This window comes from Callorhinus ursinus, unplaced genomic scaffold (genome assembly GCF_003265705.2).
Source record: "Callorhinus ursinus isolate GAN/ISIS: 27379988/994484 unplaced genomic scaffold, GSC_fseal_2.0 scaffold3, whole genome shotgun sequence".
NCBI lineage: Eukaryota > Metazoa > Chordata > Mammalia > Carnivora > Otariidae > Callorhinus > Callorhinus ursinus.
In genome coordinates, this window is record NW_027397065.1 from 52,072,196 (window position 1) to 52,097,343 (window position 25,148).

The 25,148-nt window shown below is 54.2% G+C and overlaps 2 protein-coding genes across 2 annotated transcripts; one reads left to right on the forward strand and one right to left on the reverse strand.

Annotated features, from left to right (window-relative positions):
- IL17B (interleukin 17B) lies at window positions 1-8,181 on the forward strand. The gene is made up of 4 exons (XM_073891137.1): window positions 1-109; window positions 1,246-1,343; window positions 4,930-5,219; window positions 7,880-8,181. The coding sequence occupies exons 1-4, from the start codon at window positions 1-3 to the stop codon at window positions 8,109-8,111; spliced, it is 729 nt and encodes a 242-aa protein (XP_073747238.1). The 3' UTR covers window positions 8,112-8,181.
- A 5,472-nt stretch (window positions 8,182-13,653) lies between these two features.
- Window positions 13,654-24,843, reverse strand: PCYOX1L (prenylcysteine oxidase 1 like). Its single transcript, XM_025867274.2, has 6 exons — window positions 24,713-24,843; window positions 20,874-21,080; window positions 19,259-19,433; window positions 17,401-17,612; window positions 15,056-15,196; window positions 13,654-14,599 (listed from the first exon to the last, which is right to left on the reverse strand). Exons 1-6 carry the CDS (start codon window positions 24,798-24,800, stop codon window positions 13,938-13,940), a joined length of 1,485 nt encoding a protein of 494 aa, XP_025723059.1. The 5' UTR covers window positions 24,801-24,843; the 3' UTR covers window positions 13,654-13,937.
- Window positions 24,844-25,148: the final 305 nt, after the last annotated feature.

The following is a 25,148-nucleotide window of genomic DNA, read 5'->3' on the forward strand; positions in this document are numbered from 1 at the left end:
ATGAGTGCTGATGACCCCAACTTTGCTGTGACGCAGAAGCCCCTGAAGCCCAAGTTCTTCCGCCTCCCACTCAGGCCTGGGTTGCATCCCGCAGTGGTCCACCAGGGTGGTGGGCCAGGGTTCACACTTAGGACATCCCTGAGGGCAGATGACCCTTCAGTGGTTTCTAGAAACCTAGGCTGGAAGAAGGGACTATCTTCCAGGCCTGAGATGGCCCAGGAATGGGAAACCCAGTGATGGTCACTATGCCCATCCGTGACTCCCCATGCACCTGCCTGTGTACCCCACAGATCCCTCTCCCCACTGGGAGGAGTGTCCCTCCCCCCCCCCCACCCCGGAGTCCCAGCCTGGCCCGGAGCTGTAGGTGTAAACTTCGGGGGAAGAGTAGCAAGAATTAGGAGACTGAGGTGTGCTCTAACCAGCCTCCCCCACCGGCTCTGGCACCAACAGGCCTGTGACCTTGGATGAGGCCCACCCCTCCCAGGCCTCTGTCTCCTGTGCTAAAGTAGGGGTGGGGTCGGGGAACGAGAAGGGGATGGGTAAGGACTCCTGTAGTTCCCAGACTGGCTCCTTGTTAGGTGCAGATTCCCGGGCCTGCATTGTCAGAGCTCCGAGGCTGGGAGCCTGGAATCTATGTGGACAAGCACCAAAGCTGGAAGCCGAGAAGCTAAGTCCTGACTTGGGGATACAGAAGCGAGGGTGTGTGTGGCCAGCAGGCAGGAGAGTGTGGTGGTTTCAGGGGTCCTGGGAAGCAGAGGAAACCCCTGGCAGCCGGGTCCCTGTCTTTTAATTTCCCTTTTTGTGGGTGCCAGGGCGGGAGTGGGGTCCCCCCAACTGTGTGCTGGTCGGACGCTCTGCCAGCAGCAGCAGCAGGGGGGTAGCGAGGAGGCTGCCCGCCTCCCTCACCCCTTCACGCTTGCTCCGAGGGGAGTGGGGCAGGGGCAGCCGGGATGGGAGTGGGGGCCCTTGCTGCCCGAGGAGGTATTTTCAGAGTCCCCCGCCCTCTGGAGTTTCCAGTGATAGAATAGAGTCCTGTCTAGTATTTGACCAAATATGGTGGTATCTCTCGATGAGCTCTAGCCTCAGCCAGTTTCTCAGTTATGCTGTGGAAACCTGCCCCGGACAGATTAATCTTGTGACATTCAGGAGCGCGTCGCACTCTGTGTTCTCCCCCTCACCCGATTCCTGTAAATGGCCAGGACTGGCCCTCAACAAGACGGTGCAGTCCTAGATGTTTGCTCACAGTGTCCCTCCCTGTCCTCTGCACGCTCCCTCCCACGCCTCCTCCGCCTCCCTGGGTGGACTGGCTCGCTCCTGTCGTCGGGCTGGGCTGTTCACTTGAGGTGAGAGACTTCGACCCGCGGGGCTGGTCAGTTCAGCGTGGGATTCCAGGCCCCGTAGACCCTGGGGTCACCCGAGCTCACCACATTGTGGCCAGAGCCTGTGAAGCCCAGAGCTCTCTCGGGAGGGTGGGCCCAAGGGGTAAGGAAGGAGAGTTGACTGAGCAATGAGAACCATGCTGGCTCTAATGCTAATTAGAACAGCTAATGTTTGTAGTTACAATTATATGATTATTTCATCATAATCAGCTAAGTATCTATTGAGCACTTTCTACATGCCAGGTACTGAACCAGCTGTTAAACATGGCTTATTTCCTTCTACTCCTTTTAACAGCCCCAAGTAGTGGCCACTACAATTACCCCCATTCTAGAGAAGTGGGAAGGGAGACTCGGAGAGATTCCAGGAAGAAAGGGGCCAGGCCACCGCTGATTCCTAAGTATGACTCCCATTTTACAGAGAAGGAAACTAAGGCTGAGACAGAGTCAAAGTCACAGACAGCCACACAGGGGCAGGCCCCTGAAGCGAAGACCCTCTGCACGGGGTGGGGAGCACGACATCGGGAAGGCCAGAACAAGCAGCCATGAAGTCCTCACGAATTGCAACTTAGCCCGCGTGAGGGCACAGATTCAGGAACACGCTCACGGCAGGCTGGAACCTTGCAGAAAATATCCCAAGACAAACAGCTGGGGGTGGGGGATAGGGCCCTGCGCCGGGACCGGGTATGAATCCCAGCTCTGTCATCTCTAACCCACTGTGTCATCCCAGACACGTCCCTTCCTCACCCTGGCCTCAGTTTCCCTGCCAGTGAACTACGTGGGTGGGACTCCGACCCCCCAGGGCCACGGAACTCACCTGAGGCTGGCTGAGGCCGGGGTGCCTGAGGCTGTTTCCCTGGGAGATGGGGCCTGTGTCCTGCTCCTGGCCGGCACACTCGAGAACATTTGCTCTCCTGACCAACGGACAGCCCATCCCTCCTCCACCCTCACCCCCTCGCCATCCCCAAAGCAAACGAAGCTGATTGTCTTAGCTGGCCCTGCGGGTGCTGGCCGGGTGGCTAGCCACAGGCCACAGGCGGAGGTGCCACCCGCCAGAGCCCCGCCAGACACACAGGGCATTGTCCCTCAGTCAACAGCCCCTGGGCACCTCGGCCCAGCTCCTGGCCTGCCCCCACGCCCCTAGCCGCCTGCCACTGCGCCAGGCCCAGCCAGCTGGGGGCCTGAGGCTCCCAGCTGATGACGAGCCCACCCAGCCACCCCCAGCAGCCCCCTGACGAGCTATAATTGCTTCGCTCCATCCTGTTGCTGCCATTCTCTTGGCGGAGGCATCTGGGGTTCTAGGCGGGCGGCAGCTGCAGGCCAGCCGCCTGGCTCGCGGGATGGACTGGCCGCACAACCTGGTACGTGGCGCTCTCCCCCCCCAACCCCCACCCCATTTTCGGGCCTGAGGATTTCGTTACTTCTTTCCTATTGATTAATGGCTGCCTCTGTTTGGCTTGGAATCTGCAGAGGCGAGTTCTCCCTCGGCCATCTCCCCCAGGGTGAGAGAGAAACAGAGACGGGTCTCAGAGCCTGCAGCCATGGCCAACAGCTCGGGCTCCTGAACCGGGCTCAGCCCGTCCGCAGTGAGGCCCTTTCAGGCCGAAGCCATCGGGGCAGATCTTGGCAAACTCCATTATCGGGGGTTTTTCCAAAGCGTCCCCGGGGTCCTGAGATCCAGGCCGTGTGACCTTGGGCGAGTCCTTTTTGATTCTTCTTCCCAGGGAAGGGGACTTTGATTCTGCTCTGGGTTTCTCTGAATGGAGAGCCAGAGTTTAAGAACCCCACGGGAGACACTCAGATGGGAAAGCCAACGGTTAAGGAGACATTTTTCTGCACCAGAATCCAGGGCCAAAAAGGAAGAATTTAGCGACTTAAGTCTCTGTGGTGGATTTGGGGCCAGGCAGTGGTGCTGCCAGGAGGGGCTATGCTGAAACTTGTTTCCAAGGGTCAAGACTTGCTGGGTAGCCTGGATAGTTCAGACGTGGGCCGTGCAGGTGGTGAGGTGAGTGACTCAGGGCAGGTAGGAGCCTGGTTAGATTCAGGGACCAGATGAAACCCTCCTGAAGTTTCTCCCTTCTGGCGAGCCCTGGGCCCCACCCAAGTTCTGGTCCGTGTCTCCTGGGCTTGCTGAGGAGTCTGGGTTTTGCCAGGCCCCCAGGGCTTCTCCCGAGCAAGCCAGAGCCTTTCCTGACACTCCCGGTTCTGTGGGAACAGGAGAACGACGGTTGGATACAAGTGGGTGAGGCGTGGATGGTGGGCGGCAGGCAGAGCGCTGGGCATGAAGGAGGGGAGCACAGGTGTCATGGCGTCCAACGGGGATCCTCAGCCGGGACCTGCCTGATTCCCCACCTTAGTCTGGCCCCCCACCCCCCCGCCCCCACCCTGCCCTGCTGGCTTCCTCTGCATACTCCATTTCAGCCTCGTGGTTTCCCCAGCACAGCTGTTCACCAACTCAAACCTCCTTTCACACTGCTCCCCTCCCTGTGAGATATTTAGACTCCCTCTGCCCACCTCTGCCTCCCTCTTATGCTTCAGACCTCACCTACATGCCCGCTCCCCAGAAAGGCCTTGCGGGACCAATCCACTGCACCGGCTGAGCCGCTGTCCCTGATCTCTAGCCACATGCAGCCCACCTCATCATCATCAACAACCAGCCCCAAGAGATTTAGGGGCTTGCTTCTTGTCTACTGTGTCCTCCCCATCCCAGACGGTGAGCTACAGAAGGGCAGGGATGGGGACAGCCGTTCACTGACCCAGTCACGGGGGTTGAGACACTATGTGGAAACTGTTGCAATGTCTGTCCACACGAGGTCTGTTCTTGGTGGGGGACGGCCGTATAAAAGAACCACACACACACACAATAAGTCTACAGTCACGCAAGGGGCGTGTGGTGCTGGGAGCCCAAGAAAGTCCACTGAGGCATCCCTAAGGACATGACCCTGGGCTGAGACATGAGGGGTAAGAGGCATTTAGAAGGTGAGGGGAGGCAGGACTCTGCAGGTAGCAGCCTGTGCAAAGTCCCTGTGGCAGGAAGGATCATGGCGGGAAGAAGGGCTTCAGAGAAGGCCAGAGGCTGGAGCACAGGTGTGAGAGGAATCAGGGGTGGTCTGAGGAGGTGAAGGTCAGACCGTGTGGCAGAGTCGGGGTGTTGTTACCCTGAGGGTGAACTGCTAAGCTGGAGGGTGACATGATCAGATTTGCATTTCAAACACCTGTCCTTGGCCATGGTATGGAGAACAGATTGAAGGAGCCAGGGAGGATGTGGGGAGCCCAGGTAGGAGGCTTTTGAGGGAAGTGAGGATGGTTGCCCAGAGAAGTGGAAGTGTGGTGAGATGTTTAAGAGGTGCCTCAGGTAGGACTTAGCGATGACTATGGTACATACACACACTTGTGGTACACGTGTGGTGGCCTGGTGGGACCAGGCCATGCATGGCAGGTGAGGGTGGTCCCCATAGAGGCTCTCTTCCCTCTCTCCTTCTTGGGCCTTGAGCCTTGTCCCAGAGCGGGAGACCAGGCTCTCCTACCTTTGACATGTGGCCTTCTTCCCCAGCTGTTCCTTCTCACCCTCTCCATCTTCCTGGGGCTGGGCCAGCCCAGGAACCCCAAAGGCAAGAGGAAGGGGCCAGGGCGGCCTGGCACCCTGGCTCCAGGGCCTCACCAGGTGCCGCTGGACCTGGTGTCCCAGACGAAGCCGTACGCCCGCATGGAGGAGTATGAGAGGAATCTCGGGGAGATGGTGGCCCAGCTGAGGAACAGCTCCGAGCCGGCCAAGAGGAAGTGTGAGGTCAACCTGCAGCTGTGGCTGTCCAACAAGAGGAGCCTGTCACCCTGGGGCTACAGGTAGGCTGGGCTGGGCAGCCAGGGGCGAGCCGCACACGGCGCCTACCGTTCCCATCATTGTCACAGTTAGACCTTGGGTTCAGAGACCTCAGCGCCTGGTTTGAATCCCGGCTCTGCTTCTTACTGGCTGTGTGGCTTAGGGCAAGCTTAGCTTCTCTGAGCCCCAGGTTCCTCAGTGTAAGTGGCGGTGATACGGGTTCATACTCATAGGTGTTTTTATTTTTTTTCATTTAAAAAAGTCTAAATACAATTAGTCAACATATAGTACATCATTAGTTTCAGAGGTAGAGTTCAGTAATTCATCGGCTGCCTATAACACAGTGCTCATCACATCATGTGCCCTCCTTAATGCCTGTCACCCAGTTACCCCAATCCCCAACCAATTCCCCTCCAGTGACCCTCAGTTTCTTTCCCATAGTTAAGAGTCTCACTTCATAGGTTTTATAGGCTTGTTATTAAATGAGCTATGGAGGCAAAGCCCGGGGATTGTGGTTCACATCCCCGCTAAGGGCCTGCAAGGCTCTCACTTCCTCCCAGTCACAGTTCTTGCAGGAGGCATCAAGTTGCTGTGTCAGCATCTGTCTCATGTTTGACTGGCACCTTCCCAGGGCCTGCATCAGAGTCATGTAAGGATTCGAGTGGCCTATTCAATCACAGTCTCCAGGAAGAGGCGCAGAAAGTGGTATTTTTTTTTCAGATTTTCTTTCTATTTATTTATTTATTTATTTATTTATTTATTTATTTATTTAGATGTAGTGTATTTTAAACATCTCCCCATGATTAGGGTGCCAGGTTTGCTAGTTAAGACCTGCCGTCCCTACATGATAGGTTTGGTGTCTCACCTTGACTGTAGCTCTCCTTCTAAGCACAGACCCTGACATACAGGAGGGGCTGAATGTATGTGTGCTGAATAAGTAATGAAGAAATAGACTAGGGCGCCTGGTGGCTCAGTTGGTTAGGCGACTGCCTTCGGCTCAGGTCATGATCCTGGGGTCCCGGGATCGAGTCCCACATCGGACTCCCTGCTCAGCAGGGAGTCTGCTTCTCCCTCTGACCCTCTTCCCTCTCGTGCTCTCTATCTCTCATTCTCTCTCTCTCAAATAAATAAATAAAATCTTTAAAAATAAAAAGAAATAGACTAACCTGGAGGGGTCCTCACTCACAAATCAGGCCAAAGATCTTTTTTCAAGATTTATTTGAGAGCGAGAGAGTGCGAGAGGGAGCAGGGGGAGGGACAGAGGAAGAGGGAGAGAGAGAATCTCAAGCAGACTCTTTGCTGAGTGTGAAGCCTAAAGTGGGACTTGATCTCACAACCCTGAGATCATGACCTGAGCCAAAACCAAGAGTCGGATGTTTAACCAACTGAGCCACCCAGGTGCATCCAGGCCAAATACTTTTTAGCTGCACATCTTAGGTCCCGAGACTCTAGAAGAGTATGTTCAACAGAACTTTCTGTGATGATGACTAGCTTCATGTGGCTCTTGAGCACTTGACATGTAGCTAGTGCAACTGAGGAACTCATTTTGATTATTTCATTTATTTTAGATTTATTTATTTTAAGTATAGTTGACTAATTTTGATTGAGTTAAATTTAAATAGTCACATGTGGAATGTGTATCTGGAATGTGGCCATTAGAAGGGTCCGTTAAAATCCTGCAAACCTGGGCTTCAAACTTTACTGTGCCCTTGATTTTTGGTGGGGATCTTATAAAAATGCAGGTTGTGACTCAGGAGATTTGGGGTAAGGATGAGATTTTGCATTCCTTTTTTTTTTTTTTTAAGATTTTAATTTATTTACTTGACAGAGAGAGAGAGACAGAGAGAGGGAACACAAGCAGGGGTAGCGGCAGGCAGAGGGAGAAGCAGGCTTCCCGCTCAGCAGGGAGCCCGACGTGGGGCTCCATTCCAGGACCCCGGGATCATGACCTGAGCCGAAGGTAGACACTCAACGACTGAGCCACCCAGGCGCCCCGAGATTTTGCGTTTCTAATACGCTCCTGAGTGATGCAGATGCTGCAAGTCCACAAACTCCCTCCCTCCCATTTAGCAGACGAGAGAGCTGAGGCACAAGGAAGGCAAGGTCACAAAGCAAGTCCCTGTACTCTCAGCTCCAGGAGGGAACCTGTGTGTGTTGTCCATGAGTGAACACCTCATGTCTGGGACAGATTCACTCACGTGGTAGGTGTGTGAAAAGTATGTCCTGAATGAAGAGAAACGCAGTCAGAATAGAACCCAGGCCTCCTGACTCCTCTTCTGGCGAGGATTAGGCATCAACGAGTTCCTACGTCATTTCCCGTGGATGAAGTTATATATAAGTATAAACACGTGGCAGGGGAAGGGGTGCGAGACAGAGAAAGCGTTGGCTTCCTTGCGATCCCACAGTACAATCTAGTACTGGGATGGGCAACTTGGGGATGAAAGAAGGGAACTGGGTGACTGGTGACCTTGAGCCTGGATAACTTTGGGGCTGGCTTGCCTTCTAAGATCTTCGGTTTTCTCACCTGGAACCCGGAGTTCATCACTGCGCAGGCCCCAGCAGAGCACAGTCTTGCTGCGGGTATGAAAACCCCAGTTAGGAAAGGTAGGGGTGTGGGGCCTAGGCATGGATTTGCCCTGTCCTGAGCACCTGCCCCTCAGGGCTCTCTCCTGCCTTCTTGCAGCATCAACCATGACCCGAGCCGCATTCCTGTGGACCTGCCGGAGGCGCAGTGCCTGTGTCTGGGCTGCGTGAACCCCTTCACCATGCAGGAGGACCGCAGCATGGTGAGCGTGCCCGTGTTCAGCCAGGTGCCTGTGCGCCGTCGCCTCTGCCCGCTGCCACCACGCACCGGGCCCTGCCGCCAGCGCGCCGTCATGGAGACCATTGCGGTGGGCTGCACCTGCATCTTCTGAACCGGAGGCTGAGGGTAGCCAGAGACCACCCTCCCTGCGCTCCCATGCCAAGCGAGGCCCATGAAAAGTAAACGCTGTCTTTTGTTAAGCAAGATCTTGGGTTTGCTCCTTGTGGCTCCGAAGCTGAAACTGGGGTGGGGAATGGGAGGTTGCAGGGAGGTAGATTTCGGATCAATATAAAGGAGGATATTCCATCACCACCACTGAGATAGGTTATTTTAAAAATACCGCATTCATTTCTACCACTTAGGGCAGTCACATACTTCCTTTAGTTGGGGTTTATAAGCCTATTTCAATCAAGTTACTGGAGCCTGGTTGATCCAGACCTATGTAGGAGTGAACAAGCACTAGCCCTCCCCAAATAAATCAAGGACAATTGCAAACAAGCTCTTAGGAAGCGGTGAGCTCCCAGTCTCTGGAAGGGCCCAGCTAATGCTGAGGCTCTATGGATATTGTAGAGCAGATTCCTGCTTTGGTTGGACTAAGTAACCTGTAAGGTCTCTTTCAGCTCTAAGATTCTCTGTAGGTCAGCCTTAGACCCAGAGAAGAGCAGAGCCTCTGGATTGCCAAAGAGTGGGGGTCTTTCACCAGGGCCAGCCGGCCCTGAATCTTCCATGTGGGTATACATTTTTCTGGGCTGGGATCCCTTGCTTTGAACAAACACTCAAGAGTTGAGAAGCACCAGTGTAGATCATTCTTTCCTTCTGCCTTATGTACAAGGGGATCCGTGTAGATGGTTTGCTGATATCATTGGTTCTCAAACTTTAGCTAGCACCAGAATCATCTTGAGCGTTCATTAAAACACAGATTGCTGGGCCCCGCACACGGTGGTTCTAATTCAGTAGTTTTTAGGTGGGAGCTGAAACTTGGCTCTTCTTTATTTCTTTTTTTTTTTTTTAAGATTTTATTTATTTGAGAGGGAGAGAGAGCACAAGTGGGCTGGAGGGGCAGTGGGAGAGGGAGAAGTAAACTCCCCGCTGAGCAGGGGGCTCGATCCCAGGACTTCAAGATCATGACCTGAGCAGAAGGCAGACGCTTAACCGACTGAGCCACCCAGGCACCCCAGAAACTTGGCATTTCTAATGCACTTGGTCCCAGGTGACACTGATGCTGCTTATCTAGGGGCCACATTTTGAGAACCACTGGATTTTTTTTTCTTTTTGATTTTTTATTTAAATTCTAGTTAGTTAACATACAATGCAATATTGGTTTCAGGAGTAGAATTTAGTGATTCATCACTTACATACACACCCAGTGCTCATCATAACAAGTGCCCTCCTTGGGCGCCTGGGTGGCTCAGTTGGTTGGGCGGCTGCTTTCGGCTCAGGTCATGATCCTGGAGTCTCAGGATCGAGTCCCGCATCGGGCTCCTTGCTCGGCGAGGGGCCTGCTTCTCCCTCTGACCCTTCCCCCTCTCATGTGCTCTCTCTCTCTCTCTCAAATAAATAAATAAATAAATAAATAAAATAACAAGTGCCCTCCTTAATACCCATCACCCGTCTCGCCCATCCCCTCCCCTCCATCAACCCTCAGTTGAGAACCACTGGCTTAGATCAAGACACTCTGCTGATCAAAAAGGCACTGCCGACTGACTTGTCCTAAAGCTCCTGCTGGTTCCTGCCCCCTGGATAACTCCCTGCTCCCCCCATTAGCTCCTTGCAATTCAATCCTCCCCCTGACCTCCTAGCCCCTGCAGCTAGTCCTAAATCAGCTGTTCTAGGGTCTAAAAATACCTTCCCTGCCCCAAGACAGCTGAGGGGTTGAGGTTATTTTCTGAGGGTAAGAATAGCTGGCACTTCAGAGGTAATTTCAATAAGAGGGCCAAGAGCCAATATAGGGATACTTTGCTTGGCTCCTCTACCTTCAGTTTTAGCTCTGAATGTTTTAAAAGTCTAATTCGTGAAAGGGCAATGATTAGGTATGCGCCTGTCTGGGGTGGCAAGCAACTTACCTTTTTTGGTATTGTTCTAGAGTGGATACTGGTTAAAATTACCCCAGGAAGCTTTGGCCTGGTTCCAGACACATGGAAAATAGACTTCATGAGCCAGCCTGAGCTGACGCCTTTAGCAGCCGTCCCTTCTCCCTGGGGTTGTTCATCTCTGAGGCCCCCACAGCCCACTCTTGGGGCTTTAGGACATGGCCTTCAAGGCTGGTTGTGGGGTGAGGGCGTGGGAAGAACTGAGCTGCAGGAGGATTGCTCTAGTCCTGGGAGAGCCCGAGTTCCCTGGGGCATAGGGATTGGGCGGGGAAACTCCTCATCCGGGTGGGACAGAGAGCCTCAGTAAATGCCAGCTAGTTTTATATGGATGCTGCCTTTTCCTCTGTCTGGGTTTCAGTATTCTTGTCTGTGAAATGAGCAGGTGGGATTTAGGATCTTTGGGGTCTTTTCCAGTGTTACCATTCTGCAGCTTAGGAGCGTGGCCTCATAAGCCTGGGCTGGCAGCTGGTCCTTCCCAGTCCCCTGGTTTAAAAGCAGCACAAGTTGCTCAGGACCTTTGGAGGTCCAGGGAGAGCACTGGGTCTGCACCGTGCCCAGGAACCTCTTTTGGTTTGAGTTGATGTGTGTTTCCCGTTTTGCATTGTCTGGTGAGAAACCCCCACTCCATGAAAATAGGGGCCTTATCTGCCTCCTTCAGTGCTGCATCTCTGGCACCTAGCATGGTGTCCAGTGCAAAATGGGATGAAGGGCTTGGTGAATGAATGCATGCATGCATGCATGCACGCATGGGGGCCTCTAGGGGGAGCTCAAGATCTGCCCCAGCTCCTGTTGCTCCTTTAGAGGTGGATCAGGAGCAAGGCATTCCTCTCGCCCCTGCCATTCCTTAGTTATCCCCAACTCTACCCTCCACAACCTCCCCTACTTCCAGGTGTTGAAGTTTCACTTAGGTCACCTGCTCTGGGAGTGGAATCCCTGGGAAGAGTTTTAAGTGTCCGCCACACTGCTCCAGGACTATTGCTGATGAGTATGGCCTCCTTCCTTCTTTGGCAGATTATAGGGCTCTCTGTTGCTGCAAATGCTCTCTCTTCTCCCAGAAGGCTATGGGCCCTTTGGGGCTCCTATCCTGGGCTGAGAAGGCTAGGCTGGGCCCTGGGGCCAAGGTTTCCTGCTGGTCCCCATGCTCCTTTCTGCTATCTTCAGGAATCTCTGGATTTTCCTTGCAGGCAGAGGTGGTGAGGTCCCGCTCCTGGGTCGGGGCTTGAGGAAGCAGGCCAGCAGGAAGTGTGGGCATTTTGGCCGGCGTTGGTACTGAGCTGTTCAGGCCTGTCTACCCAGATAAAGGAAGTTCCCGAAGAACGAGCCTCCTTCACTGCAGTCAGGCTGGGGCGTGGAGCCAAAGCCCCTGCTGAGGACTGGGGATCAGGTGTAACTGTCCTGGTTTGCCTCTTCTGTGCGCAAAGCCTTAGGAATGCAAGGGATGGATGGTTATCCGGGACAAGTTTGAAATTGGCCTTGACCCTCTGGCCCAATTCCAATGCTCATCAAAGACACCATGACAGCCCATGGCATCTTCGTTTCAAACATAGACCATGAAAGGATGTCATTACATGTTGATTCCACTGGCCTTGAGAAGAGGGCGAGGGCACAGCCCCATCCTGCGTGTGGTTGACATTGTGCGTCTCTCTAACACCCTTTCAACTTTTCCAAATTTGTAGTTTGGATGAGACCACCTCTGCTCCAGGGGAGGGACTTGGCTCTTCTAAGCAAATCAGCTTCATTTCATCCCCTGTGTCCTGATGACTGGTCTAGCAGTGGAGACATAAGCCAGTCAGCACGCATGGCATTTGCTTGGTCACCGCGCATTGGTTCAGCAGCGGCCCAACTGGCCCAGAACCAGCTTTGGTTCACAGGTGGGAGAGATCTCTCGGCAGCCATCCTTGACCAGGAGAGAAGAAAAGGGTCTGGCACGACACAGAGCTGATGCTTGCTCTGTGCCTGGACTCTTATAACCGGTAAGACCTTGAAATTGCTTAGGCCAGTTTAAGGTTGGTTTTCTACTACTTCAGCCAAAAGCATTCTTACTGATGTGCCGGCCTCTTAGTTCCTATAATAACCAATAAGTACGTGCTACCTGCACTTCTTCTTCACTACCATCTTCTTGGCACCATCTTCTTCACTACCACCTCTACCACCCCAGCATAGCAAAAACGCCTCCGCCTACTTGCAGGGTATTTTGTCCCATGCTGAATTCAAATTTTTTTTTTAAAGATTTTATTTATTTATTTTAAAGAGAGAGTGAGCATGCATGCGCCAGCAAGAGCAAGGGTAGGGGCAGTGGGGGAAGGAGAGGGAGGAGGAAAGTATCTCAAGCTGACAGCACTGAGCAGAGTCGGAGGCAGGGCTTGATCCCATGACCCTGAGATCATGACCTGAGCTGAAACCAAGAGTCAGAGGCTTAACTGACTGAGCCACCAGGGCACTCCTGAATTCAGTTATTTTTAGGGAGACGCTCCAGATTTAAGCCCTCTGAACTCACCAAGAGACCTTGGGTGAGTTATTTCCTCAAGCTGGGCTGTTGTCGCCATCTCTACAGAAAGACGGAAGTTGGCTGGATGACCTTGGGAGCCGTTCCTGTTAGGAAAGCACAGTATCAGTACTGTTTGGCAGTGCTATGTCCTCATGGTTTCTGGGCCCTCCCCCAGACCCAGATTCAGCAGTTCTGGGTGGGAACTGGGCATCAGTCTCAGCTTAACCTCAGAACTCCATCCTGACACCTTTTCATCCTTTCTTGTGCTGGGGTGAATGTTTTCGGGTAAGGTAGGGCTGCTCTCCACCATCTGGGCCCTTGTATTCTTGCAAGAAAGATCCACCCTATTACTCTTCAACCTGTGCATAATGGATAGAATGGTCGACTCTTCCAGGTGCCAGGGAGAAACTTGCCTCTTCTTATGGCCTGGTGTATTTCCCTTTTTCCACTGGTTGCCAGGAAGCTCAGAAGTATACTAACAGCTTCACTGAGGTAACCATCTCAGTAACCATCTCTTGCTTGGGTCCCACCATAGTCATCTCTCCCAATATGCAGTGTTGTTGAGAGGCTTGGGTGGTGTCTAGGCACCTAGTTCTTAACTAGTTAAGACATCTAGCAAGCGCATAGGAAATAGGAGTTACTATCATGTCTTATGTTTTCTGATCTTCCCTTCTACTTTATTTGTAACCATCTGGTACATGTCTTTATTTTTATTAAAGATTTATTTATTTATTTGGGGGGGGCAAGAGAGAGAAAGAGAGAATAAGCAGGGGGGAGGGCAGAAGGAGAGAATCTTAAGCAGACTCTCCAATGAACGCAGAGCCCAGAGCCTGATGCAGGGCTTTGATCCCAGGACCCTGAGATCATGACCCGAGCGGAAATCAAGAGCTGGCTGCTGAACCGACTGAGCCACCCAGGCGCCCTCGTATGCGTGTTTCATTGTAGGAACTGCCTCGCATACATTTTGGGAGTAGGCAATGAAAAGCAATCAAGAAATGTGACTCAGGATTCTCTGCCCCATATTTCCTCCCAGTTATCCATCCCCATCTTCTAGTTAGGAAATCAAGTCAGAAGCAGCTGGAGAGAATGGATTTTTATTTCTTCTTAAAAAAAAAATAAATAAAATGAATACACAGGCTTGAATTTCCTTCCCTTCTCTTCTTCTCCCCTTAAAAAGAAGCAAACACTGCGGAAGTCCTTAAGATAGAGAGGCAGAGTGGGCCGCCTGGACCTGCGCTGGAAGGAGAAGCAGCTTGACACAGGAGGCTTGGCGGCGAGCGCAGCCTGCCCAGCCGCGGCCGCTGTGGTGGGGAGCCCTCTTCAGCGGGGGATGGACGCTCCCGGGCTGTCCCCGGAGCCCTCACAGCTCAGTCTTCACCTTGTGCATCAAATCCTTTTGGTCGATCTTGTCTAGGTCCTGGTACCAGCGGTTGTAAGCCAGCAGGGCCACGTTCTTGGCAGCCACAGCCATCACCTCCACGGAGCTGGCCGCCCACTCCAGCGCATTGAGGTGGAAGAGTTGGTCGTGGAGGGCGAAGCGCGGGAGGGTGGTGTGAGAGCCGTACACGGGGTGGGCCTGCCACTCGGCTGTCTGCACGGAGTAATACGAGCGGAAGAGGGTCTTCAGCTGGGACCGGAGGAGGGGCCTGGGGGACTGGACTCGCCAAACGGCGGCCTCCTGGGGCTGCTTCCGCCGGAAGTTGGCCGAGATGTTGACAGGACAGATGTTGTCCAGAGCGCAGAAGAAGTTGGGGAAATCTGTGGTGAGGATGCTGGCAAAGGGGAAAAGCTTAGGGTCGGGGAAACCGAAGTAGGAAGAGTTGAGGTAGCCATGGACCAAGGAGACCACGGTGGGCTGGAAAGAGCCCTGCGCGGCATCGATGGGCGGGTCGAAGCCTTCAAAGGTGATGGAGCTGCTGCTGTTGTCCAGGTGCAGGGGCGTGGCGATGACCACTATGTCATAGAAGTCGGACCCGTTGCCCACCTCGTTCTCATACTCTACATAGTACAGGGGTTTCCCTTCTGGAAGGAGAGAGAATAGAGCACAAAAGTCAATTTGTTTCTTGCCCACTACCCACTGATCTCCAGCTGGGGCCCAGCGCTGAGGGTAGGAGGCTCTGGGTGCCGCGGGGCCGTTGGGATGGTGGGCCCTGGGCTTTCCATGCTGGTGTGGCTGCAGAGGGAGCACTGGACTGGGAGTCAGGAGTCCAGAGCTTTTGCTCTAGCTCTGCGGCTGACTAGCTGGAGGGCCTGGGGCAAGGCTGAGGCTCACAGTCCTCAGTGGTCAAATGAATGGGGCTGGCTGAATGCGAGTCTCAGCTTTCTGGCTCTGACATTTGAATCAGGACGACAGTGCCCTCTGGTGTCACTGGGCAGTGCTGGAACCACTTTTCCCAGACCAGGGTTTAGGGACAGACTTGTGGAAGTGTTCCTGGTCTAGGAAATCGAGCGGCCACGTGCCCTGCTCTGCTCACTCACCTGTATTTTGCAGGGTCACAGAGGTCACTGTGGCATGGATCACGTTGGCCTTGGTGAGCTTCAGCAGACCGGAACAAACCAGCTTGTTACCTCCCTCCACAGACCACAGGCTGCCCTGGGCCCCGGCTAGCGACATGGCTCCTGGGCAAAGAGGGACAGTGGCCAGTGGGTTCTCAGAATCACTGGGCTGTGGGGCCGGAGAGTCCGGCACCATCCTACCTGCTGGGCCTCCCTCTCAGGCGAAGACTCGCCCAACATGGGCATGGAGAGACAACACATACACAAATACAATAAAATGTACAAGTGAAGTGAAAACAGGCTCAGTGCAAGAGCCATCTATAAAAGATCACAGATGGTAAGATTCTGTTTATACGGACTACCCAGAAGGGGCAAATCCCTAGAAACACAAAGTGGATTTATGGTTGCCCAGGTCTAGAAGGTGGGGGGTCGTCAGGGAGGTGATGGCTACAGGTATGGGGTATTCTGGAGGCAATGAGAATATTCTAAAATTGATTGTGATAATGGATGCACAACTCAAATTCACTTTACATCGGTGAATTGGGGGCACCTGGCTGGCTCAGTCAGTGGAACGTGTGACTTTTGATCTTAGGGTTGTGAGTTCTAGCCCCATGTTGGGTTGTTGGGTATAGAGATTACTTAAAAATATAAATGGGTGAATTGTGTGGTATATGAATTATATCTTGAAAGCTACACACAAGCTACTGGAAGAGTGAGCAGGAGAGCCTCGCTGAGGGAACATGTGGTGGGGCCTGAAGGCTGGGAAGCAGCTAGCCACGTCAGCAGCCAGAGGGACTGCATCCTGGGCATGAGGGAGGTGCTTGTCAAATACAAACCTTTTTGTTCATTTATTCAACAAAAGTGGGCTGAGGGCCTCCACTGGTCCAGGCCCTGTTCTAAGGGTTTGGGATACATCGGTAAGCAAAGGAGACAGAGCTTCCTGCCCTTGGGAAGCAGACATTCTAGTGGGAAGAGACGAAGGAAGTAAATGAGTTGGGAAGCTAGAAGTTGACACTGTAGGGTGGGAGGACTGGCACTGCTGGGGGCAGGGGGAGGCGTCCATGTGATTGAAAACCGGGTGGTAGGGTAGAGTCAATGACAAGGACCATCTGGACAAAGACATGGTGGGGATTAAGAGTTTACCATGACTGTGTCTCAGGGAAGGATGTTCAGGCAGAGGGATGGCCGCCCAAAAGCCCCAAGTGCACCTGGAACGCTGGAGACGTGCAAAGGAGTCCAGAGTGGCTAGGCTGGGGTAAGTGAGCGGGGCAGGTGGTGGGGCCTGGACCATGGAGGGCCTTGCAGGCCACTGGAAGGACTCTGGCTTTTACTTGAAGGCAAGTGGGAGCCCTTACAGAGTTTTACACATAGGTCTGACCTGACGTGTCTTGTTTTAAAAGGATTATCCAGCTGATGTATTGAGAATAGCTGGCAGGGGGCAGGGGGTGGGGAAGGGGGGCCTGGCAGGAGACTTGCAGTAATCCAGGTGAGGGATGCTGAGCTTAGACCAGGAAGGAAGCAGTGGTGGGAAGTAGTCAGATTCTGGATATATGTGGAAGGCAAAGCAGATGAGATTTCTTTCCTTTCCTTTCTCTCTTTCTTCCTCTCTCTCTCTCTCTCTCTCTCTCCCTTCCTCCCTCCCTCCCTCCCTCCCTTGCTTTGCAGATGAGATTTCTTGACATACCATGTGATGGATATGAGAGAAAGCAGGAGTCCAGGCTTTGGCTGGAGCAACAGAAAGGAGCTATTACCAACCAAGCTGGGAAGACTCTCGGAGAGGCAGGCTTGAGGGGAAAGGTCAGGAGCTCAGGTCCTGAGCGCCACCCTGAGTGCCCACCAGGCCCACCAGTGGAGACATAAGGGTAGCACTGGACATGTGAGTCTGCAGTCCCGGAGGGATGTCTGGGCTGGAGGTCATGCTTGGGAGTCAGTGGGCGCAAGTGTGAGTGGTTGAGAAGCGGACCAAGGACTGAGCCTGCGCTTCCATGTTAGGGGGTAGAAGAGAAGGACCCAGCCCGCGCTGGAGGATGGCAGGCGGTGCATATGGACCCCAGTGCGGCCGGTCCTGAAACCCGCCCAATCGGGAGTGGTGGAAACACACCGGACCTAAGACCTGAGCTTTGCTTCCACCATCTGAGAAGTGGGGTGAACATTATCTCCTGCAAGTCTGGACGGCCCATACCAGAATCAAATAGAGTTGAGGCAATAAGGTGGTTAGGCAACTGTACTGAGCCTGGTGAGTGTGAGGTTGTTACGGGGAGCCCAGCCCATTCTGGGCACTGTGGGCCGGGGAAGGGCAGGAGGCAGGCCGAGGGCCTGAGGCTTACCAGCGAAGGCGGGCATCGCTGCGGACTGGCCATAGCTGGCCCGCAGAACGGCAGAGACGACATCGTCGATAAAGCGCTGGGTGACGCCCACCTGAAGCAGGGACTCGGCCACGGAGCGCTGGGTCATGTTGACGAAGGCAGACTCCCCCAGCGAGTAGAGCAGCTCCTCCACGCCCGAGAAGGCATAACCATGGGCCTGGTACTTATAGATCCTGGAAGACGTGCAGAGTTGGAGCCCGTGTACAGAACGGCCTTTTGGCTGAGCACCCACTCCTGGTTCACCGCACCCGGGAGGCCCAGCAGGGCCCTGCCTCTCTTCTCCATGTAGTGAGTGAGAGAGGAGGCTGGTTACTTGGCCTGTTTGCTGACCCTGGTGGGCCTTTCCCAACCACAGGGACAGTGCAGGGGGTAAGGCAAATATTCTCGAACCCCACTAGACCCGGCTTCGCATCATGGCTCTGTTAAAGGACAACTACGGCACCTCTCGGAGCCACTCCCTGCCTGAGGGCACAGAGGGGACCACCCAAGGGTACTACCAGGCAGCAGGCCAGAGCCCACCCCCACTGACACATCCCTCTCTCCAGCAGCGCGGGCTCTGAGCTGGCTTCTAGGGCCATGCTGGACCCGATGGCACCTGCCTCACGCCAACGTCGTCACTCTCCGTGCTAGCCCAGCCTGGCCTCCCTCTGGCTTGCTCCGACAGGGCTCCCACGCACCCCCCGAGTGCTCGTCTCATCCCTCCACAGCTCTCCCAATCTCAGGGACTCATCGGCTGATGGATTTCCAGAGGCACTGGTCTTTGAAATGCTGCCTCTGCCTGGGCTGCTTTGTTAACGTGTTGAGTCTGCTCATAATGGGACATCCAGATAGAGTTCCTCTCCCATGAAAGAGAAAAAGTCAGCATTGTAGGTTTGGATAAAATGGACAAGGGAGAAAGACATAAGAAAGAGGGGGTAAGGACATTATGTTTGGAGGACACCTGAAAGTAGAAGGTAGAGACGCTATGAGGAGCACAGGCGTGGAAGCGGGGAGAGCGGCGGAGCGCCGGGACCCAGCAAGGAGGCCGGGGGGCCACCTGAACGTCTGCGTCTGGGCCAGGGAGCAGGGAGGCCCTTCTGGGAAGAGCAGGAGTGCCGGATGGCAAGTGGGTCAACGGTGAGAGGTGGACAGAGTGACATCGGACCACTTGTCCTCATCGTCGGAAGGAGTGGGGGAGGAGGCCGGGGCCCAAGGAGGAGGGAAGTGGTGAAAAATGGAGTTTGTTCTAGACGGGAAAACTGGGGGACAGTAGGGCTGTAAGGGCACGGCCCCCCGGCCGTATGAGGCCTGTAGATGTGCTTCACTTGGCTTATTTCTAAGATGAATTGGTTGCATATACTGAAAAACCAGGAGATTTCACACATCGCTCTGGATTTCCAGCTTCTTCTAAAAAACTGGAAGACCTAGCCACAGGAGGGGGGCCTTCCCACACGGCAGAGTGCTGGCCGCCCCCTTCAGGTGGGGCCCTGCTCTTCGGGGCACCCCACTCCCACTCTTCTCTTCCACCAGCTGCCTCCGCTTACGCACGCCCCAGGTATGCCCTTGTAGGTGGCTGCATTTGCAAGCCCTGCCCTGAGTCACTGGTTTCGCGGAGGGAAGGAACACTAGCGTGACAATACCAGAAACCCATCCCCGCACCATGCCCATCCAGTCCTCGTGCTGGGGGCTTGCCCGGAAGCAGGACTGAATTGTGCGGGGCTCTCATGCGTAAGCGAGGCCCCCTTCTCCTTCTCGACAGTTTCCAGCCCAGCCGGTTCCTTCCCCACCTCTCTTCTGCGCTCCCTCTGGAACACCCTCCCTGTGGCCTGCCCCGCCGTACCTCATGAACTTCTCCATGACCTCCTCCACCCACATCTGCAGCCTCAGGAAGCTGATGCCATAGTGCCACCAGAGGCGGAAGAGGTTCAGCAGGTACCAGTCGGTCTCCTCCAGCACGAAGTGCTCCCCGCTGAAGATGGCGCTTCTGCCCACCACCTCTCGCCGGTGCCTCAGCCCTGAGGAGACAGGGAGGAGCCTCAGGTCCCTCTCCAAAGGGCCCTCCCAGGAGATCCAGCGGTGCCTGAGCGAAACTTAGGGTCCTCCTGCAGGATGCAAATGGACCTGCTCCATTAAAGGGAATAGGGACACACTACGGTTTGTTCATCCGTGCTGCTTGTTTAAAGCAGTCAACGGATGCACTGGGCAGGCTAGTCGATAAAGACGTGAGAATTAAAATAATGTACCAGCTTACAGGTTTTTTTTCAACAGGGATGCACTCAGCCATGAGTGTGGGAAATTCAGATGTCATCCCAGAATGGCCAGGGACTGACAGCTGGCTCTCGGATGGCAGCCCTGGCCACTGAGACCACCTGGATGGAGTCCCAGCTCTTTGCACACGCGACAGCTTACAGAGCACGGGGACTTCAGCGTCTCGCTTTGTCCTCTTTCAGCCTGGAAAGAGGCAGAAGAGGTGACAGCACCCCCAGTTAAAGATGTAGAAACCGAGGCTTGGGTCCTAGGACCTGCCCCAAGTCACGGGCTTTGTTTCTTTTCTCCCCATTTCCTGTCCCTGAGCCACTCAGTTCCCCATCGCGGAGGCCACTTGCCTTCAGCATCCTTCCAGAGATATTTTCTGCCAACACTCCTAAGTATGTACATATCCAGGAGCTACTCCTCCTCTGCCCCCACATACTATACGCGGCTCTGCACCTTACTCACATACTGTGTCTCCAAGATTGTTCTATACTTGGGCCTAAAGGACTTCCTCAATCTGGCTGCTGAATAGTGTGCTGTGTACTTAAACAGTATTTACTCTCAGATCCCAGTGGGTGGGCAGGTGGGATATTTTCAATCTTCTGCATCACAACGCTGTGATGAATAACTTCGTTTGTACGCCACTTAGCTCTTCTGCGAGTACCCCTGCAGGGTCACTTCCGAGAAGTAGAGTTTGGGTGTCAAATAGTCTATGTATTTGTGGTTTTGCTAGATGCTGTTGGGGTTGAATCCAGCTCTTACTCGTCAGCGGCAGGGCCGCAGCAGAGGTGTAGACATTTCCTCAGGAGATCTAACACCTGTCTTGCAAGAGGGTGGCTGGGTAGGGAGGATTGGGGGTGACGTAGTGCCTACATCCCACCTAGAAGGATGCCAGGTAGCTGGCAAGCACACAGCATGTGGAAGCCATTATGACTGTGGCTACTGAGAGGCAGCAAATTGAAAGGGAAAGAAACTGGCTTGGGAGTCAAACCTGGGTTCTAATCCCGGCTCTGCAACTAACTCACTGTGTAACCTCAGGCAAGTTCCTTCCCCTCTCTGGTCTCAGCTGCTCCATCTGTAAAATGAGGAGATGGGGCTACATGACCTTCTGGCCTTGACCTTTGGGGCCCTCTGGGAGGAGCCCAATGGCTGCCACTAGCCCTGCACGCGACACGCGGGGAGCCTGGGCACAGTGCACTCACCCAGCTGCTTGACGAAGTCCTGCATATGCAGGCTCAGGGAGTGGAAGGAGGCGGCCCCGCTCTCATAGTGCTGCTTGTTGACGGAGATGGTGGCCAGGCGGCCGCCCACGGTCCCCTTCTCGAACACATCGATCTGTACCCGGGGTCCGAAGTGTTGCTGGAGGAAATGGGCCACGGCGGAGCCCCCGATTCCGGCCCCAACCACAGCTGTCAGCAGGCCCGGGAGGCAGAAGAAGGGAGAGACAGAGCACTGGCGTGAGGCTGCAGGTCCCACCCTCACCGCCCCCTGGGAGGCGTTTCCCAGGCCCTTGCATTTCACAGGCTTATCACTCTCAAAAAGGAAATCCTCGGGCTAGTTTTTTAGTAAAGCTATTTACAAAGAGCAAAGGACAACCTGAAAATTGTCACCTACTGTAACGCTCATTTTATAATGAAAATGATACATTAGCAGGAAAGAATCTCAACATTTTGGATGATCACTTAAAGAGAATACATTTAGTTTTATACAAACTCATTACATTGTCCCTATTTTCATTTCACTCTGAATTGGTGAAAACCTGGTCACTGCAAGTACTGTTAGGTGAGATCAATGTTTGGGAACCACTCCTTAATCTGGGGGTCAGCAAACTACAGCCTGAGGGCCAACTGTAGGCCCACGACTGTTTTTGCAAACAGAGTCCTACTGGAACTCTTTCTGGAGCTTGTTTCTGGCTGCTTTCGTGCTAGGGTGGAAGAGATGAGTAGTTGCCATGGAGACTGAATGACCTGCAAAGCCTAAAGTATTTACTTTCTGTCCCTTTACTGAAGTCAGCTAACCCTTGCTCTAGGGCAACCTACCACCTGACACTTTAATCACTTCCACATTCGGTGTTTGCCAAGAGTGGAATGCACCCTGGGACGGGCCGCTCACTACTGTGCAGGGCGCCCTATGCCGGTTTGGACTCTTGTTCCGAAGTTTCAGCTTTGATGTCTTTGGGGATCTTACCATCCACTGTCTTTCCTATGCCTCCTGTTTTCCTACTGTTTGCAAACTTGTTTCATAAGCCATGCGTGTTCCCATCCAAGTCACTGATAAAATGCTTCGCTGGCGATGTGGGCTCTGAGGGGTTACGAGGCACCACTGTCCAGACAGAGCCCAATCTAGATACTCAGACTCCATAACACTCTGCAAAGACAGCAAGGCGGCTACGAAGCTACTGAACTGGACAGCCACACCTCCCACAACCTGAGACCCAGCTTTCCTCTCATCTGGCAGTTGGTCCAAATAGAAAAGGAGATAAATCTGGTGTTGATTTGCCTTACTGGACCCCTGTTGGACCCATGCCAGAGGAGGGGAGAGAAACAAGCTCCTGTCAAGAAGGCAAAAATACAAGGTTATGATCTGGCCTCCGTTCACTTATGCACTCCCTGCCCCACCCCAACACTCCACTTGCTTGTCTGCCTTGACTTCTTTAGCTGTGGAACCCACGACTTTGCTCTCTCACCCTTGTGCCGCGGTCTGTGTTGCTCCCTGTCAGGGGTGCTGTTGCCTTTTGCCTCGCTGCTTCTGTGGACCCCACGTGCAATTAGAGCGTGGCTTGCCTCGCTCACCGAAGACAAGTCGGGTGTCACTCCCACATATTCCTACAGCACACGCTCCTTCCCCGGGGCCTAGTGCTCGCACGCTATCCTCCACTGGTCCGTTTAAGGGCTGAGAGCAGCTCACCAGGCCCCCGGATCCTGGCAGGCGGTAAAGCTAAGTATTTGTTGCATCTTGAAAAAAACAAACCACTTCCTCCTCATTTCCAAGAGTGCCCTTAGCCTTTTTCAACCGGTGTGCTCCCCCCAAATTATCCATTCTTCAGAGGAATGAACATCACGAGGCCTGGAAGCTGCCCAGAGGGCTACATGGAAGCAGAAGAGCTCACCTCGTTGAGAAGCAGCACATTCAACGTATTCAACGCCCACAAACTGACACCCACTCCCTGGTACATGATAAGATGTGCTAGGGCACTAGAGAATCAAGCAGGGCTTTTGTCCTCCTGAGCTCTTGCAGGGAGTGGGCAGACAGACTCTTGCACAATGAGCTATGACAACATGTGACCAAGTGCAACAACAGGGTTCCAGGGAATCCTGAGGAGGAAGCAACGAATTCCGCCTGAGCATGCAGGCTTCACAGGGGAAGTCACGTCTGACCAGGGCCCTGGAGGACAACGGGCTTTGCCCAGTAGCAGAAACACATTCTCCCCAGCAAGAACAGCAGGAACAGGGCGGTGTGTGTGTGTGTGTGTGTGTTGGGGGGTGGTTAAAGGGTCCAACGTCACACTGAGGTATTCAGATTTCACCCTGCAGCAGAGTGGGGGGAAAGCCATCCTCACAAGAAGCTCCTCCTGGGGCCAGGTAGGCAGGGATGAGGCAGGCAACCAGCTGTGCACTGCTGGAAACAGGAGTGCTGGGAGGAGGCCCTGCCCCTTCCCAGGGGCCAGTGTGAAGTATCTTGCTCTGTTGCCCATTTTTGAGAGATGAAGGGAGTGTCTTACCCTCCAGACACGGCCTGCCTAACTTCCCCAACCTTCGGAGCCTGGCTCAAAATCCACCTTCTCCCTGAGGGTCTTCTCTGACCATACTAGCTCTCAGGATTCTCTCTCCCTTGAAAACCCTAAACTCTCAGTCCCAAATTGATTTCTGGCGGGCTTGTCTGTCTTAACCCTTTACGGCTTGAACTGAGGTTTTGTAATCCAAAGAAGCCTTGGCACTGTACTGGCCCAATGTCTGTGGTGCTCCTACGGGACATGCTCCCCCAACAACAAGGGTGCAGAGAGGGCCGCTTAGTGGAGTGAGGACTCTGTCCCCTCACACCAGAAGCCTAGCATCTCTGCCTGTGGCAATTTTATATTCGAGGGACTGGAAAATCTTTAGGAGTCCTGTCGAGTTGAAATGACAATTGTTAAGAGAAATAAACTGCAAACAAATACGGAACTCTAGTCAATGAGATGCATGAGGAAGTATTCAGCAAAGTGTCCTGATGTCTGCAGTTTATTTTGAAATGCATTAAGATGTAAGATGAATTAATGGGGGGGGGTGATGGCTATGTAAACACGCAAGTATAGGAGCAGTTTGCTAAAGGCAGAATCTAGGTGGTGAGTACACAGTTGATCACTGTTCTTTCAGTTCTGCTGTACATTTGAAAATTTTCAAAATAAAATAATAAAACCCAAGATGACTGCTGTTAAAAGTTCTCCACTGTCACTCAGCAAACTGATCTCCAGCAGACCTACCATGGGCTCTGTCTCCTATTCTCCCCAAGGTTTTTGCTTAGATGTTCCTTCTAGGGAGCCCTCCAGAGCCCTCCCAGAGCCTGGAAGATGGACGAAGCGCTCTTCCCATTGGGGTACCTTCTCGGCCTTACCGCTGACTTCTCTGTATTGTGCAGTCTCGCCTCCAGACAGGAACTACGGAGCACTGTGCCTGCTACACAGACGGTCCTCAATAAACCTTTACGAATGACATCACCCAGACCCGGTCCTCTCTGTTATCCATCGAGGTGTCCACCGCAGATGCTCGATGCCCCTGGACCTTCTGGTCAGATCAGTGGCCAGTCCGGTCCCAAGCCTCTCTTCCGCCCCCGGTAGCCGTCGCCACATGCCCATGCCCCCCCGAGGATCAGCACCTTGCCTACCGCCGGTCCCCTTCCTCGCCCAGTGTCAGTCCCTCGCCTCTTCTCCAGCCAGTTCCTTTCCCGAGGACCCCTCCCCTCGCCCAGCTTCCTTCCCCTTCCCCCACCCGGTTGCTCCCGGCTACAATCCCTTTTCCCTCGCAGCCCTCCCCCCGCGCAGGCCCCCACCCCGTCCTTCCCGCACCGATTTTGCTGGGCCGGGCGTCTCCGCCCGTGGCGGCGGCGGCCAGGAACGCGGCCAGCGCGGCGAGGAGCCGGGCAGCTCGGGCCATGGCGGGCGGCGATCCGGACAGCACGCCGGGGCTCGGCGCTCGCGGGTTGGCGCTGGGCTCGCCGCCCCGCCCCGGCGCCCCACTGGCTGTTCCGCCTTCAGCCCGGCTGGCCACGGCCTCTCATTGGTCGGGCAGCCGTCTCTCTCTCCAGCACGAGGCGCTCATTAGCTGCATCCCTCTCTGGCAGGCTCGGTCCGTAGCAGCGCCCCCCGTCCCGCCTCCTGGATACGGGTTCCCCATTGGCTGGCTCGTTCTGCCCACGAGCAGGTGTGTGCGCGCTCCCGGTGCTCAACATCAGGACCAGGGCCCGGCTGCGGGAAGATCGATGCGAGAGGCGGACAACCTCGG